Source organism: Calliopsis andreniformis, chromosome 5, assembly GCF_051401765.1.
Source record: "Calliopsis andreniformis isolate RMS-2024a chromosome 5, iyCalAndr_principal, whole genome shotgun sequence".
NCBI lineage: Eukaryota > Metazoa > Arthropoda > Insecta > Hymenoptera > Andrenidae > Calliopsis > Calliopsis andreniformis.
The window spans coordinates 24,247,247-24,263,059 of NC_135066.1; the positions used below are offsets into that span (position 1 = coordinate 24,247,247).

General features: G+C 34.3%; 1 protein-coding gene across 1 annotated transcript in view; it reads right to left on the minus strand.

Annotated features, from left to right (window-relative positions):
• Positions 1–15,813, minus strand: part of Irsp53 (Insulin receptor substrate 53 kDa) — a 370,121-nt gene that overhangs the window by 303,848 nt on the left and 50,460 nt on the right. The window contains exon 2 of the mRNA XM_076377827.1: positions 5,094–5,289. Within this exon, the coding sequence (XP_076233942.1) occupies positions 5,094–5,138 (45 nt within the window). The 5' untranslated portion in view covers positions 5,139–5,289. The remainder of the gene's footprint in view (positions 1–5,093; positions 5,290–15,813) is intronic.

Here is a 15,813-nt window from a genome sequence, read left to right on the forward strand (position 1 = left end):
AATTATATAAAAAAGATTACCATAAACATTTATGCTGGATTGAGGCAGAGAAGCTGTTTAAATTGCGTCTTCATATTAGAAATAAATGTTTGTATGATATTAGCAAAATCCTCAACTTATTAAGGTAGACAGCAGAACTTTACATTACTCAAGTATCTATCCTTGCGAATATGAACGTTGATAGTACATAGATGGAATATTCTCTGCGGCGAATTTAAACATACATTTAAATCGGAAGCCTATTCTGCGGACATTTCTTACAACATTTTAATGGTTAAAGATTCTGTTATAATGAACGAAAATGGCCAAGCTGTAAATATTTTGCCATTAATAGAAAACTGCAATGGAGGGAAATCAACGGAGCCATAGGTTTGTAACGATTTGGCAAAAACGACTGCGTTATGCTTGTTCAATATTAACGATTACTAAGAACTATCATTCAGTGCAAATCTCTGACAAATCTAGAAAACGTAATAAAACATTTCGGACCGTGCAGGGCTCGTCACTCTGATATTTTACACGATCATTCGCATGCTTGTTATAGTAAACCTGAAATTTATCGTCCACTTTTTCTTACACTTAATAGTTTGTTTAATTTCAAAGTAGTTTCTTCAATTTCCACCCGTCAGACGCATGCGTAGATTAATCAATTCCTGAATGTATGATAAGAAAAAATTAGACGCATCGGACAATGCACTCGAAACCTGTGATGTAGAAAAATTAGTAGAAATTACACAAGTTGTGCAGGCACAGGCAAATCTTCTGACGTGTAATGAAGGGGAAGTTGATTTAAACGAGGACAGAAAGATGCATCAATTAATTACATTTGCCATTACTGTCCAATATGTTTCCGTCTAGTATATAAAAAAATTTTTACTACAACTTTCTATTTCGAATACCCTCTTTGTGGATGACATATCTCCACCATTTTCAACTTTAAATGACAAATGAAAATATTTGTATATTTTAGCTGGAGAGCTAAGATTGTTTTAGCTCGTCCCCAACTTAGAAAAGACCGAAATATACTGTTAAATATTTAAACTGTTTTTTCTTACTGCAACCAATCCTACAAAATATAAAAGAATTTATTAATAACGATCATGTTTCTTGTTATGTCAACACAAGTATGCAAAATTTGCTTCATTGCATGTATATCCGAAATGCATTACTTAAAATCGATATAATAACTGCCAGCTAGCTTACATTAATTTAGGTAGCGTTGTTTTTTGTAAAGGACCAGAACATTTGTAAAATTAATAATAATATATATTTGTAGCATATATTTACTTACATATCTTTTAGAATGTATAACACGTTAAATCAATAAATGAAACAGAAATTCAGTTATTTTTTTTTCTATGTCAAACTTTCCTAACTAACGCAACATTTTATTGCAGGAATCGTGCATGAAAATCCCAAAATTGCAGTAACATTGGAATACTACTACATAATTGGAAAATATGTTCTACTAATAATATTTGAAAAAGATTTGACTAGCATTATGAAGCAATTATGACTTTTAGAATCATCGCATGTTGAATACGGCAATTGTCACAGTCATAACTATAATATCGTGACTGTTATATCAACAATTCCATTAATTCGTGCATTCCATAAATAAAAAGATTTCATGAAATCATAAGTATATTAAAATTATTTCACTTTATTATGTATTATTATATTATTACTATTATTATTTCATATGACAAATGAATGTAATCTAAACGCGCGATTAATACATTGTATCACGAATTAAAGATTTTGTTGTTTGCGATGTCTGTTCGAATCATAAGACTTCAGTGCATTTGCATCTCGCACAAATTTGGACGGTTACCAGTGATTGTAAGAAAGAGCTGTAACGCGACGGCTTTTTGAAAATCGAAATGAGCGATACCATGCGACGAAAATGCTGGACGTATCCCGTAAAGGTTCGAAAACCTATTTGAATTGTTACAGCGAGGTTAATAATCATTGACCGTTAATAATTCAAAAGAGCAATAGAGAATGTTGTATGTGTACAAAAATTAAGCAACTGGTAAATTGTAGAGGAAACCGGAAAGAGATCACAAGCGATATATCGAAGTACGAACTGACGAATCGTACGACGGTTCTCATGGCGCTACCTCACTTGATTCGCTAGGACTTCTCACTAATTCGACAAGAGTTCAATGTATTGGTGATCCGCGAAGGATCCTACCTATTCTGATTTCCGTAATCGAACCCTCTTCATCGACAAGTCGTGAAGTACGAGACGGGAGGCCGTGGACTAATTATTCTTTCCTTTATTCTCTCAATCTCTAATTTAACAGTTTCTTTCTAATAGTTCTTTTCGAGCAGAGATTCACTTAAGGGTGCAGTGCGTTCGGAAGTGAATGGACTCATAGTTCCACGTTGAATAGCGTAAATAGTTCGTTTAATCGTTCTAAAGAACCGCCTGTATGTTCTGGGTTCTTTTTCAGTACTAACAGCATTCAGAGTATAAACCAGGCATTCCGTATTACGACGCGGCATAATCTACACATTGATTCGGACACGATTTTGGACATTAATTTGGTTTCCTTCTTATTCATTTCCTCAATTATGTAAACTGCATAGATTACCTAATTTAATTTTGACTTTATTTTCTATAATTATGGTATTGATATGTATTTGGCGTTACTTTGTGTCAATTTTGATCTGCAATTTATTAACCACGTGGTATTGTTATTCGCATACTTCGCCTGGTTGAAGGACGTTGATATCGCTGATCGATATCGGGGATATACTTGGTGTCCTTGCGGCCACCGTGGCAGGTAAAACCACGTGAAGCGGCGCAATATAAAATTCGTTATTTTTTTTATCATTATTATATTATTTTTTTGTACCATATGCTTTTCTTTTTGTTTATATCATCTGTGTTATTATATAATTACTTGTTTAATTTGAATAACACGTTTTCCTTCTGCTCCAATACTGTTATTATGTTTTTTTTATTATTCTACATCACTGTTAACTCCGATTAGGTAATGACGAAGTAATTTTGTTCCAAGGAAATTTACAAATCTCTCCGAATATATTGTTTTTCCTCTTTTTTTTACAACTACATTAAGTTGATTCATTTATTTTTCCAAGTACAATACAATCTTAAGCCTCCACCTCTCAAGAAGTAATCACGTGTAGCGGGAGCAATATGGGAGTAGATGATTTCTTAACTCATTTATCATTATCCTTCTAAATAATTAATCAATAAGTATAGTAGATGTATTCATATATGTTAACCGAGCTTTCCTTCTATTTAAAGACCGCTCTGCTATTACGACCATACTACCATTTCACATAATCTCATTATTAGCGATAGACAAAACAGAGTAATTCCTCGGTTAGTCACTCATGAAAAGCGTAAGTATAAGCGTAAATAGTTTTCCAGTGAAGAGTGTTCACAGTTTGAAATACATGCGTATGAACTCAACACGCGGCAACAGCTGTCTGCTTACTGATGAGCTTACTTGAGTATGAAATACTTGGTGGGCCTTTGTATAAAGAAATTCAGTTGTCATATAATAACGATTCTCACACGTTAGCTCGTTCTTGCAATAATAATAATAATAACATAATCCCCTATAATAGTAATAGCAACATATGTAGTGGAGATAAAAATTTGGTTACACTGTTTATATGTTGTGAAAAATTGTAACATAACAGATGCAAAGAATGTACAATATAACGTTGCTCATTTTATTTTGTATCATTCTTTCGTCAAAGAATTACTACTTATTACAACTACTAGTAATTACTACCTAAATAAAAATATTTTAAGAAGTGGAACTTGTTATTAGAAGTAGATACTTTACAAAAAGGCCCACCAAGTAGTTCATGCTCAACTGAGCTCAGCGGTAAGCAGACAGCTACTGCCGCGTGCTGAGTTAATACACATCTATCTAAAACTCTGAGCTCTCGTCACTTGTAAACTATTTTGAAGCCTCAACATTTTAGTAACGGAGGGAGCTATTTGGCCGACAATGAAGTGTGCTGCTTGTTCCTACTTTATATTCGTACCCTGTATAAATAGGTTAATTACCTTTGATTTCAGTACTTTTTTTTCAAATTGGGACTCGTGTTTTAGGTGGTTTCCTAATTAACAAGCTTTAGCGCAGAGTGCATAAACAGGACAACAACTACTGCTGATTTTAGCTGATTTTTTATTTTATTAATAGTAAGTTTTCAAAAAGGAGTGGTTCCATTTATAGAAATGGAGCTGACCTTGACATTTCTAACAAAAATGACAAAAAATATAAAAATTCTTTTGGTATTGTATGAACTCCATTAAACCATTGAACTTTCTCTTTAAGACATTTGACATATTTTAAAAAGCAACAAAGATATTTATGCTGCAAACGTTAGGTGTCTTATCCTGTATATACTGATACGTGATGAAGGTATTTTGGTGCTTACACTGGCATTTTCTCGTTTCGACCGAAAATTCATTAACTCGAGGCAAGAGAATAATCGCGTGGAAACGGAATAAAACGTGTATCAAAGCAATTAGCATTTCTCTGTGCGATAAAAGAAAGCACGACACAAAGTTATTAGAATACAGGAAACGAACATACAGAAGTTTATAATATTAAGTATAATAGAATGTTGATATACACGGACAGATACAATAACTAGGGACCAATAACTTTGAACACAATTAATTGGTCATTCCTTTTCGTCCTATTTCCAATACCTTAAATATGAATTTAACTTTTATACTTATTGTCAGTCAGCTTTGTACTGTTTTAAAGTTCAATCAAAATAAATGTAGAGACTAACAATCAGCATTAAAATAAACCTATTTAGCTATTATTAGTTGGAATACTTATTGTAGACTCGTTTATGTGTTCATATTCTTAATTCCCTTATTTCAATCAAGACTATTTATCAATGCTAGAGCCAGAAGTAACACAAATGTATAGTTTATTGTACTTTCGTTCAATCGATTAATTTAATTGAAAATGTGTAGAAGAAAAGCTTTCTGCGTTTTATTTCAGTCTCCATGGAACCGAAACAAGCGATCGTGAGTAATAGTATTAGATGAAGCGATCTTAAGATCGATACGATTCGGTGCTTACCTTGTAGATCTCATCTACGAGTCTAGTAAGTTCCTCGGTTTCCATGGTGTACTCCTACGGTGTCTGAGAGCTGCACTTTACCTGACTTTACGAGATGCTCATATCTTTTTGCCTTTCCGAAACCGGATCTCCTGTAACCGCTCCACTTTCGCGAAGTCGGATCTTCTTAGAACGGAAACCAATAAGGATTTTCGACCTGCAACCAATTTAGAACACTTGTTTAATGACGTACTTTCATCGTCTTTGGCGATTGTTGACCTATTCTATAATCAAAATTTTAGAACGATCTTAACCTTCAATTAATGTTACAGCTTTAGACATTAAGGAAACAAAACATTGTAAACAAGCTTTCTTTTTTATAGTTTTATTATAATATTTGGTCAAGCCGTCGAATACGGGCTTCTTCACCGACTTCGATGATCCTTTTTGTTACAAGGGGCGCTGTTTTGATCAACTTTTTCCTTTGAACAAATTGACGGTCGACTTGAGTTTTCAGAATAATTGTAAAAAAACTTTCAGCATAATACAATCATACTCTGCGTATATCTGCACGCTCGCGATACTGTGCGTCACAAGGCCAGGCGGTTGTCTTCAAAATGTGTAAACACTCCCCGGCGCAGAGTATATAGGGTGTCTTAAACTAAATGCGGGAGCCGGAAATGGGAGATTCCTGAGGTGATTCTAAACAACATTTTCCTTTGCAAAAATATCCTCCGAAGCTTTGTTAATAAGTTATTAACGAAAAACACCGACCAATCAGAATAGCGAGCACTTGGCCGACCAGCGACAGGGCACAAGCTACGCGGAGCGTCTGCTATTCACCGTGCTCGAGGGTTGTACAAGAAACTCAAAATGTTTATGTAAATGCTCAATGTCTCTTAAACTATTGGATGAAAAATTATGAAAAAAGTTAGGACCATGTTAACTATTGAGACACATATTATAGAAATTTTTCAGATTTAAAAAGTACGGAAACATTGATTTTTATATTTTTATTTATGACGGACCAGAACAAAAAATGCTTAAATGAATTGACATTAATAATATGACTCTAGTAATATGAGTAATCACTATTGGTAAAACTCACCCATTCGGAGAGGAATTCATCTGCTGCCTGAACACTTGCTATTGAATCACTGTGCCGATCCCAGTCATTGGGGGATGATGCCCAGGTAGCGCAGATCACAGGTAAACGACACCACAAGAAGCCACCTTGCATTTACAACAATCGCGGTCACTAACACTGATCACTTCACTAAACGAGCACTTGACTTTTTATTGACCGTCAACCGATTATTTTAAAACGTTCTGCGGCATTCCGTAAATAAAAACAAGATGTTACACACTTCGGCGGCGAAATTACGATCGATACTGACGATTTTTTCCGAAGCCTCTTTCCTCGTGCCCTCGTATCCCTCCAGCACAACTTCTCGGTGTGTAGCTTCATCAAAATACTCGAATTTGATTTGCTAGTTGACACCAACAAGGTTGGATCTTCCTCGGTTACTTTTTTTAGTGGAGGTGGTAGTCTCTCCTTCGAGTCGAAAAAGTCATAAGGCAAATTCATGGGGAAAAGCAAAGGCATATCGAATTAGTGTAGGAGACCGTAACGAGTGTCTCACAGATGTGGCCGTTTATGATCACAGGTATTGCCTTGCCTAGTTCGAAGGAGCCATCCGTACCTGAGACCGAAGGCCGAAGACACTCGTTACGGTCTCCTACGCTGATCCGATATGCCTTTGCTTTTCCCCATGAATTTGCCTTGTGACTTTTTCGACTCGAAGGAGAGATTACTACCTCCACTAAAAAAAGTAACCGAGGAAGATCCAACCTTGTTGGTGTCAACTAGCAAATCAAATTCGAGTATTTTGACGAAGCTACACCCCGAGAAATCGTGCTGGAGAGATGCGAGGGCACGAGGAAAGAGGCTTCGGAAAAAATCGGCAGTATCGATCGTAATTTCGCCGCCGAACTGTGTAATTACTGTGTAATAATTGTAAATCTTGTTTTTATTTACGGAATGCCGTAGAACGTTTCAAAGTAATCGGTTGTCGGTCATTAAAAGGTCAAGTGCTCGTTTAGTGAAGTGATCAGTGTTAGTAATCGCAAGTGTCATAAATGCAAGGTGGCACCTGTGGTGAGGTATACCTGTCATCAGCAGATCCTGTGCTGTACGCTACCGGCCATCGTCTCCCAACGACCGGGATCGGCACACTGACTCAGTGGAGCAAGTGTTCAAGCAGCAGATGAATTCCTTTCCGAATGGGTAAGTTTTACTTTTACTTTCGAATGAGGGAGTCATATTATTAACCTCAATTTATTTAAACATTTTTTGCTTTGTTCTGACATAATTAAAAGATGGAAACCGGTGTTTTCGTAGTTTTTACCGATTACAGCAACTAATACGTCCAATTTTCGTTCATTGCTTATGAAATAAGTATTTTGGTACAATTTTAAATGCTTCGATACACAGTAAAATAATGTACACTCCGTAGGAATTACGAAAACACCGCTTTTTATTTTTTTAATATGGCATTATTTTACTAAATCGGCATTTTTAAATTCTTTTTCCTCGTTTTTTATTTTTCACAATTTAGATAAATAATTTAAAAATCTGAAAAAATTCCATAACATGTGCCGCCATAGCTAACGTGTTCCCGATTTTTTTCATAATTTTCCATGTAATAGTTTAAGAAAAATTGGGCAACAACGTAGAGATCTTGAGTTTCTTGTACAAGACTCGAGCACAACAAGTAGTGAACGCTACGCGTGGCTTGTGCCCTGTCACTGGACTACCGTCCGTCCGCTATAGGCGATCTCTGATTGGTCGATGTTTTTCGTTAATAACTTGTTAACAAAGCTTCAGAGAACATTTTTGCAAAGGAAAGATTGTTTAGAAACACCCCAGGAATCTCCCTTTAACGACTCCGCTACCTTGTGTGGGACACCCTGTAAATAAATCTAAAGTCTCCGCGTGTGGGTGTGTTCTCTTTCTTTTTTCCAGAATTAGCAGCATATGGAACATACCTTTTTACATAACGACGACCTGGCATAGACTTGGCAATTTTTTTTTGGCTTTCGATTTGGGCTCTGTATCTGATTTGGCATTGTTTGTATATTGATTTCTTCAACTGCGTAAGTTGCACAGACTACTTCAACTAATGTTGATTCTGTTTATGTAATGATATTGATTTTGATTTGGTATTCTGGTTGATTTTGTTATAATATTACCAGTCTATTGATTCACGTGGCTGGAAGGGTATTAATGCCGCAAAGACATTTTGGGTCTTCCTGAGTGCATTTGTAGCCAATAAAGGTGCATAGAAGTACGTGATACTATTTAACATATTCGTTTTCTTTTGTTTTTTTTATCGGACATTGTATTTTCCTTTCATTCGTTCATCTTTCGGATACTGCGATTTCTTTTATACTGTGTATGTTCAATGAACTAATTCTTATATTTACCAAACTTTGAGAATATACATTCTATTATATTTGTTACTTATGTATATACCTAGTGCACAAAATTAAGGGTCCATTAAAATTTTGCGAAAAATTTGGTCATTTTCAAGTGGCTGTATCTTCGTGCAGAATAGGTATAAAAAATATTGAAAGCAGCCATTTTTAGCTTGAAGTTCCCAATTTTGAAATCATGTACCCAGCTAATTTTTTGTGCAGTATAATGCCATTTTGTTCAAGATAAAGCGCAACAAAAAAATTGTTAAAAATTTTTGTCAACTTTGAAGTAATGTATGGGATGAAAGAAATTTTTCTTCGCGAATCCATTTAAATGCTTTTAAGGCGGCAACATTTCCCTTTCATTTCCTTTTTTTATTGTTTGTGTTTGGACAAACAATAAAGCTCAAATCCAACCATGTAACCTCTTCGTTTTACGCTTTGGGTAATTATACTGCCGGTGGTGTTGCGTAAATTCTATCACTGTGAAAAAGTTGCATGGAAATGTTTTTCCTAAATTTCGTAAATTTTTTTTTGTTTTTGTTAAAATAAAGTGGAACCAAGAAAAAAAGATGAGATTGCCGCTCACGCGCTGTGAGAACCAAAGGAAGAATTTAGAAGAAGCATCCTACGTTTTTTAAAGTAAAAAAAACGTGGACACTTGAATGTTTCCACGATTTTTCTAAAAGTGGTATCATGTTTTGTGAAAAGTAGTAATTACTTTATTTTCTAGGTCATTCTGAAATGACTTGTATACGATGAAAAAAAATTCACACTAAATTTCCGAAGAAATGCCCTTAAAGGGAAACTTTTCAGCTTTCCAAAACACCCTTTGCAATTTTCCTACGATTACTGAGTCGTAAATTATAGGTGTTCAACCTTAAAAGTGTCATTTTTCATACAACAATAAATAACGTGATAACAAAAAATTGCAGAACAAATCTAAAAAAAGAAAATGAAAGGGGAAAGTTGGCGTCTTAAAAGCATTTAAATGGATTCGCGAAGAAAAATTTCTTTCATCCCATGCATCACTTCAAAGTTGACAAAAATTTTTAACAATTCTTTAGTTCCGCTTTATCTCGAACAAAATGGCATTATACTGCACAAAAAATTAGCTGAGTACATGATTTCAAAACTAGAAACTTCAAGCTAAAAAATGGCTGCTTTCAATACTTTTTGTACCTATTCTTCACGGAGATACAGCCACTTGAAAATGACCAAATTTTTCGCAAAATTTTAGTGAACACTTAATCTTTTGCACCAGGGTGTATTGAGTTCATTAATTTATTTTTCCAAGTACAGTATAAACCTAAGCCTCCACCTCTCAGAAAGTAATCAGGTGTAGCGGTGCCCGTATGAGATTAGATGATTTCATAACCCATTTATCATTATCCTTCTGGATAAGTATAGTAGATATACTCGTGTATTGTAACCGAGCTTTCCTTCTATCTAAAAACCGCTCTGCTATTCTGACCACACTACTATTTCACATAATCTCGTTATTAGTAATAGATAAACAGAATAGTTGCTCAGTTAGTTACTTACGAAGAGTGTGAGTATATTAATCTATAAAATATATCTCGTCATCCCGTAACAAAAATCATAAATAATGGGTGGGGTTACAAACTCCGCTCGTAACAGAAGAAAATTTTAAATTATCATTTGTGCATGCCTCATCAATCAGTTTCAATATTAGATATTTTATTTCATATTGGTAACATTCGCTGATTTTGGCACATCTAGTATTTAATCATCGTTTTACATCTTGCATACCTTTTCGTTTTTTTTTCTTTTCTGTCACTTTAAATTCTAGCTATCCTGAACCTACCTAACGCTAGTTTCCACAACCCGTAACAAATTTAGTCACGAATTTTGTTGTAACAGTACGAGAAAAACATTTTTTCAAATTTTCGTGTAATAACAGTACAGGATACTGTATTACCCATATTCAATAGGGCAACTTCAACACAGTATTAACTCTTACAGGTGATCTAGCTTAATCATCCTGTCTCAACTAAGTTCAAGTATACCACTTGGTCGGGTTTACATCATATTCGAAGAATATTTTAAAATTGTCCTCTTCAAGAAAGCAGGGAATTCACATCAGCCTCTATCTGTCGAACCTCACTCTTAACATAGCTGGTCAGTATTCTAGTCGTTTAGCTGGAACGAGAGGTCACGTTTTCCATCTGGGCACTTTCATTCCGCAAGGACACCCAGTATATTTACTATAAAGGCGTAGAGGGAGAGTAGAGCGGAAAGGCGGCACAACTTTGCCGTTTTATTTTTCATTGGATGTATGTTAAGCATCCACGTAGGCACGGTTAAGGTGTCACGGATCGACGATCGAGAGTCGCTCAGTTTTCAACCTGATTTGAGAGTGTTGGGATCGAGAAATCGTGAAAGCACCGTAGTCGATGGCGATTCAACGATCTCTTTCCCGTTTTTGCGCACCTCTCCTACCCTAAATCGCCTCATGGCTGCGTGACTTCGCAAGATGTGGAAAAGATCACTGACGGAAGATTGGAAAACTGCATTAACACTTCCGTGTCGAGATCGAACGATAAACGTAACATAATTATAAAAATATAATTATAAAAATATAACGATGTGTTCTATGCGAGAATTCCATTTTCCTTGAAACTAAAGCACTATTATTCTGTTTTTCGTTTTTTGAATAATCTACTAAAGCTGCTATCTTCAATTTTATAGAAAATGTGTGATACAGCTGACAAGAGACAATAATTATTTAGAAATTTGATTTAAACGTAATTAATGAGCAACGTTCTGCTACTTTACAGTAAAATCAGACTACAGCTAGTTTTTTCCGCACACGTCACGAATATTAACAAGAGATGGCAGTAGCAAGTAGTGTGGGTCTGAACACTCGGAATTTTCATTATTTGTACCCCGTACTGGCGCTCCGAAAGCCGGGAGTATCATCATTGGTGAATATTCGTACTCGTATTCGCCCATTTTCCAGTCATTTTTTCACAATAGCAGCAATTCTTTCGCGGCATCCTCTTCGCACAAATATCAATTCGTTCGACTGTTTTTCTTTCAAATTGCCGCAAATTTTTCGTGGGTTCACTACCGCTGCGCAAAATCGCATTGATCTATTAGAGTCTTTACTCGTCATCATACCCATGAACACACTTCTAGACTGGGAGAGAGCGGAGTTAGTTGGAAATCCTTGTCATTATTTGCATGTGTTCACGAACAGTCAACGAACAGTAACTTTGACATGTATACGTAAATTAAAGAAATAAAGTAAGGAATGGAAGTATCTAATCAGCAAGCTTCTGAACTTCTTGATTTGCTAGAAAAAGAAATGGTTTCGCGGAACTTGAAACACCCATTAAGACGCACGAGTACTAGGCTAGCTGAGACTAAATATGAGCGAGTAGTATGGGAAATTCGATGCGTTATCGATTCTACTCGAGTATAATCGTATTCAGGAATATTCTCGATGTGTGTGGAATGGGCTTAAGGCTCATAGTGTCACACAAAACAAAACAAAAAATTGTTGAAGAAACAAGTAGAAAATATGGACGGAAGAGGACAAATTTTATCGTTGATGTTGAGCACGGCGTAAATAATTAGATTATTTTTGAAAAACGAAGCGAAAGATTCGATTATATTTCGGCTAGGATGAATGGATGAAAACTCAATCATTCTATCGAATATACATGTATTGCAGTTGCATGACTACCCGTGGCAAAGTGAATTTTACAGTAACTTTCCAAACCTGGGGATACCCTTTGAAAGCTTTCAGCTGAATTAAATTCTCTCCAAACGTTTACGATTTTCCCTTTAATCTCTCTAATCACATGTGCTAGGCTTGTTCCACGCATGATACAAACATTGAGAATTTCATTCACTGCAGTCGTTGTAGTCAATACCCAATATGCTTCAAACATTTCACTCCGGTAAGAACAAAATATCCTTTTTCGCTTTTCGGAGCAAATTATCTTTACCTAATAAAATCTACGTTACCATCTATAAACAAAATATATTACTATCTATGAAAAAAATACATTTCATTTAACTCATATCTTTTTAACGAATCGATAGTATAAATTTAGCCAATCGGAATCGATAATATAATTTTTGTTATTCCCATTTGATTACTTTAAAAGGTCTGTAGTTACATTTGCTCTCTGTTCAAATTGAGAACCATAAAAATTTACTACTATATGATAAATATTGATCTGTCTACGTGATATTAAGTATAAACAATGTTGCACAAATTTATTTATGTACATAGCGAATAAAAATTGAAAGTATGACAGAGTGTAGACAGAAAGTGAGGTTCAAGAAATTGAATTAGTTTTGCTGAATTTCTTTGCCAGGAATATGTTTCCTTATCGGTTAAACGATATGGAAGTCACGCGTGGAAAAAGACAAACAGGAGGAATACCTATGGCAATAAAAATGCACAACAGATACATACAAGCCCTATAAAGGTTCGGACAACGTAAGCTTTGTAATTCTATACTTTTTTAGACACACCTGTACAAAGAAATGATAAATCTACAATTTTTGTACCGAAACAAAGTTTACATTCTTGAAAAAAACTTCAGTTTTTTTATTACATATAGTAACGTTTCGACGAGAAGTAGTAATACACCACAAAAATTCCGACATGTTGACACTTCTCTTATTAAAATCCAATACATAATTTTGAAGAATTTGACCGAAATCAGCTTCACTGGAAACTAGTTCACTGTGTATCCGTTGATTGAACCTTCAGCGTACTTATTATTACTATACACAATATTAATAAAATCTATCGCAATACCGCGAAATATAAGATTCTGAATAAAATTAAAAACTTATCTCAATTTTAAATTGACAGTCAAATATTATTAATCTCATTGTTTATAATTATAAAGAAACCCAGAAACTTTTATTCGAGGAACCCAAAATTATGCCCTTTTTTGTACAGGATGTAACGTAATAAATGGGTAATATTCCAGAGACTGATTCAACACCTAAAAACAATGAAAAAAGTTCATATAAACATATGTGTTATTTCACCTTGTTTACAAGACATAATGAGTTCATTTGTGAAGATATTTGAAAACCATAATTGAAAGTCTTGAAATACTTTGATACAGAATTAAACAAGAGTTGCAATAAAATAGCACATTAGGGAGTGTTAGAAGAGTAATTACGTCTCACGTCCATAGCAAGACATCTCCAATCATACACTGAAATGCAAGATATTCATTTTGAGCATTTGTGAAAATAGTCAAATACGAAATAACAGAACACAAAACTCGCCACATCTCGTAAACAAGTTGAAATAGGACAAATATTTATATGAACTATTTTCATTGTTTTTAGGTGATGAATAAGCCCATGAAGTGTTACGTACTTATTACGTTTCACCCTGCATATTGTCATACTATTTGACGGATAAAATTCAAAATATATGCTCCAATCTTCAGAAATTTACCGGTTAAAAAGTTATACCTATGTAAAACTTAGCGTTTTTAGCATATTTGACATACTATCTTATCGCTACATTTGCTCCTAGCCATAGACTGTCCAATTTTAATTTTGATGAATGGGACAATTTCTACGGACATATTTTTGGTTTAAAATTACTTTAAATGAATAATTTTATGAATTCTATGGTTCAATTTTTCTAATGTGCTACAGACGTTTAATAGTTCAACCTTTTCCTAGTCGGGAAAGTAAGATACATCAGTCAAAGTGAGTCTAGGTTAGGTAATATCTTTTCTTGTAGAGCCTCGGTTAGAGGGGTTCAAGCACTTATTCCTATTCTAAATAATTATCTGCTTATAAATATTTCTAATTCTACAATATTCTCTCTATTATAACATTATTTATTTTAATAGTCACATAACAAAGGATTTTTACAGAGGTGAAACTCCGGCGTTTCCGAGGTCCCAATTGTCAATGCGCATGCGTGGCTGTTGTGTATAAACCTGAATATAGCTGCAGTAAATTAAGGAATTAGCTTTAGATTGCGGAGCTATGGTGTATTATTAAAGCAGCTATAGGAGCTATGATGTATAACCACGAATATAGCTACGTAAATACGATTTGGCGTAGGATTCATCATTTAAAATTGTTACAGTGTGCAAACTATATCAAAGACTGTAATGAAATGAAAGTGTGTGAAATTAAAGAAGCTATTATTTTTGTTACTGTAAATGTAATTGAAACAGAATAATATTTGTCTCCAAGCTTGTGTTATGACCTTCAAATTACTTTCACGTTGTAAAAATTATAAACGAATTTTAATTACAAGTTCACTAGTATTCCTAAATCTTTCCTCCTTATTGAAATATGAAGTCTGTGTTTGAACAATATAGATGTTTTAGATACAGAGTGTGGCTTACAGGGGTATATAAACCACGGTTTCCTGTTAATCGAATCAGAAATACACAGATCCCGCTTGCAAGCTTCATCTACTACCAATATACAGGGTGGAAATTATAAAGCGTTACGGACGAATATCTCCAAAAATATTGATTATACGCAAAAATGTTTCAGATGAAAGTTGTTCAGCACCGAGGAGAATATCATATGATGGGACTTTTATTTTTCCCGGTGGACGCGCAAAGGTGAGGTGAAGGTACGACCATTTTTTCAAATGGAACCATACCTTTATTTTTTGCTAGTATTGTAGCTTATTTTAAGACGAATTTGAAAACTATCTACAAAAGATCATTCCAGGTCAAACTTATAGGAAGACTTTCATCTGATACATTTTTGCGTATAACCAATATTTTTGGAGATATTCGTCTGTAACACTTTATAATTTCCACTCTGTATAATAACATTCGATGCAAGCAAGTATGCAATTTAATATTTCACCCTTTCTTCAATATTTTTATTTGCAGGTTGTGGATTGCAGGTATATGCCAAGGTTTTCTGTACATTCAAGTAAAAATACAGTTTATCCCTTCGAGTATCAACTACTACCAATGTAAAATAGTTGTCATTTAAATTAACAAAATATTATAAAATTTTATTTTTGATTATAATTCATATGTTTATACGTAAAACAAAGTTATGAAATAATATATGTGTAATTATACCAATTATATTTTTACTATACATGTCCCTATTTATATTATATTGTAATATTCTCTTTTAATATCAGAATCTTTCTAAATTTGTGAAAGTATTTATAATTCTATGTGGAAAATAGTAATGTCAAAAATAATTATTAAATGAAACAAAATTATTAAAATGATACATATCTCCCTAATAGAGTTGTATATGC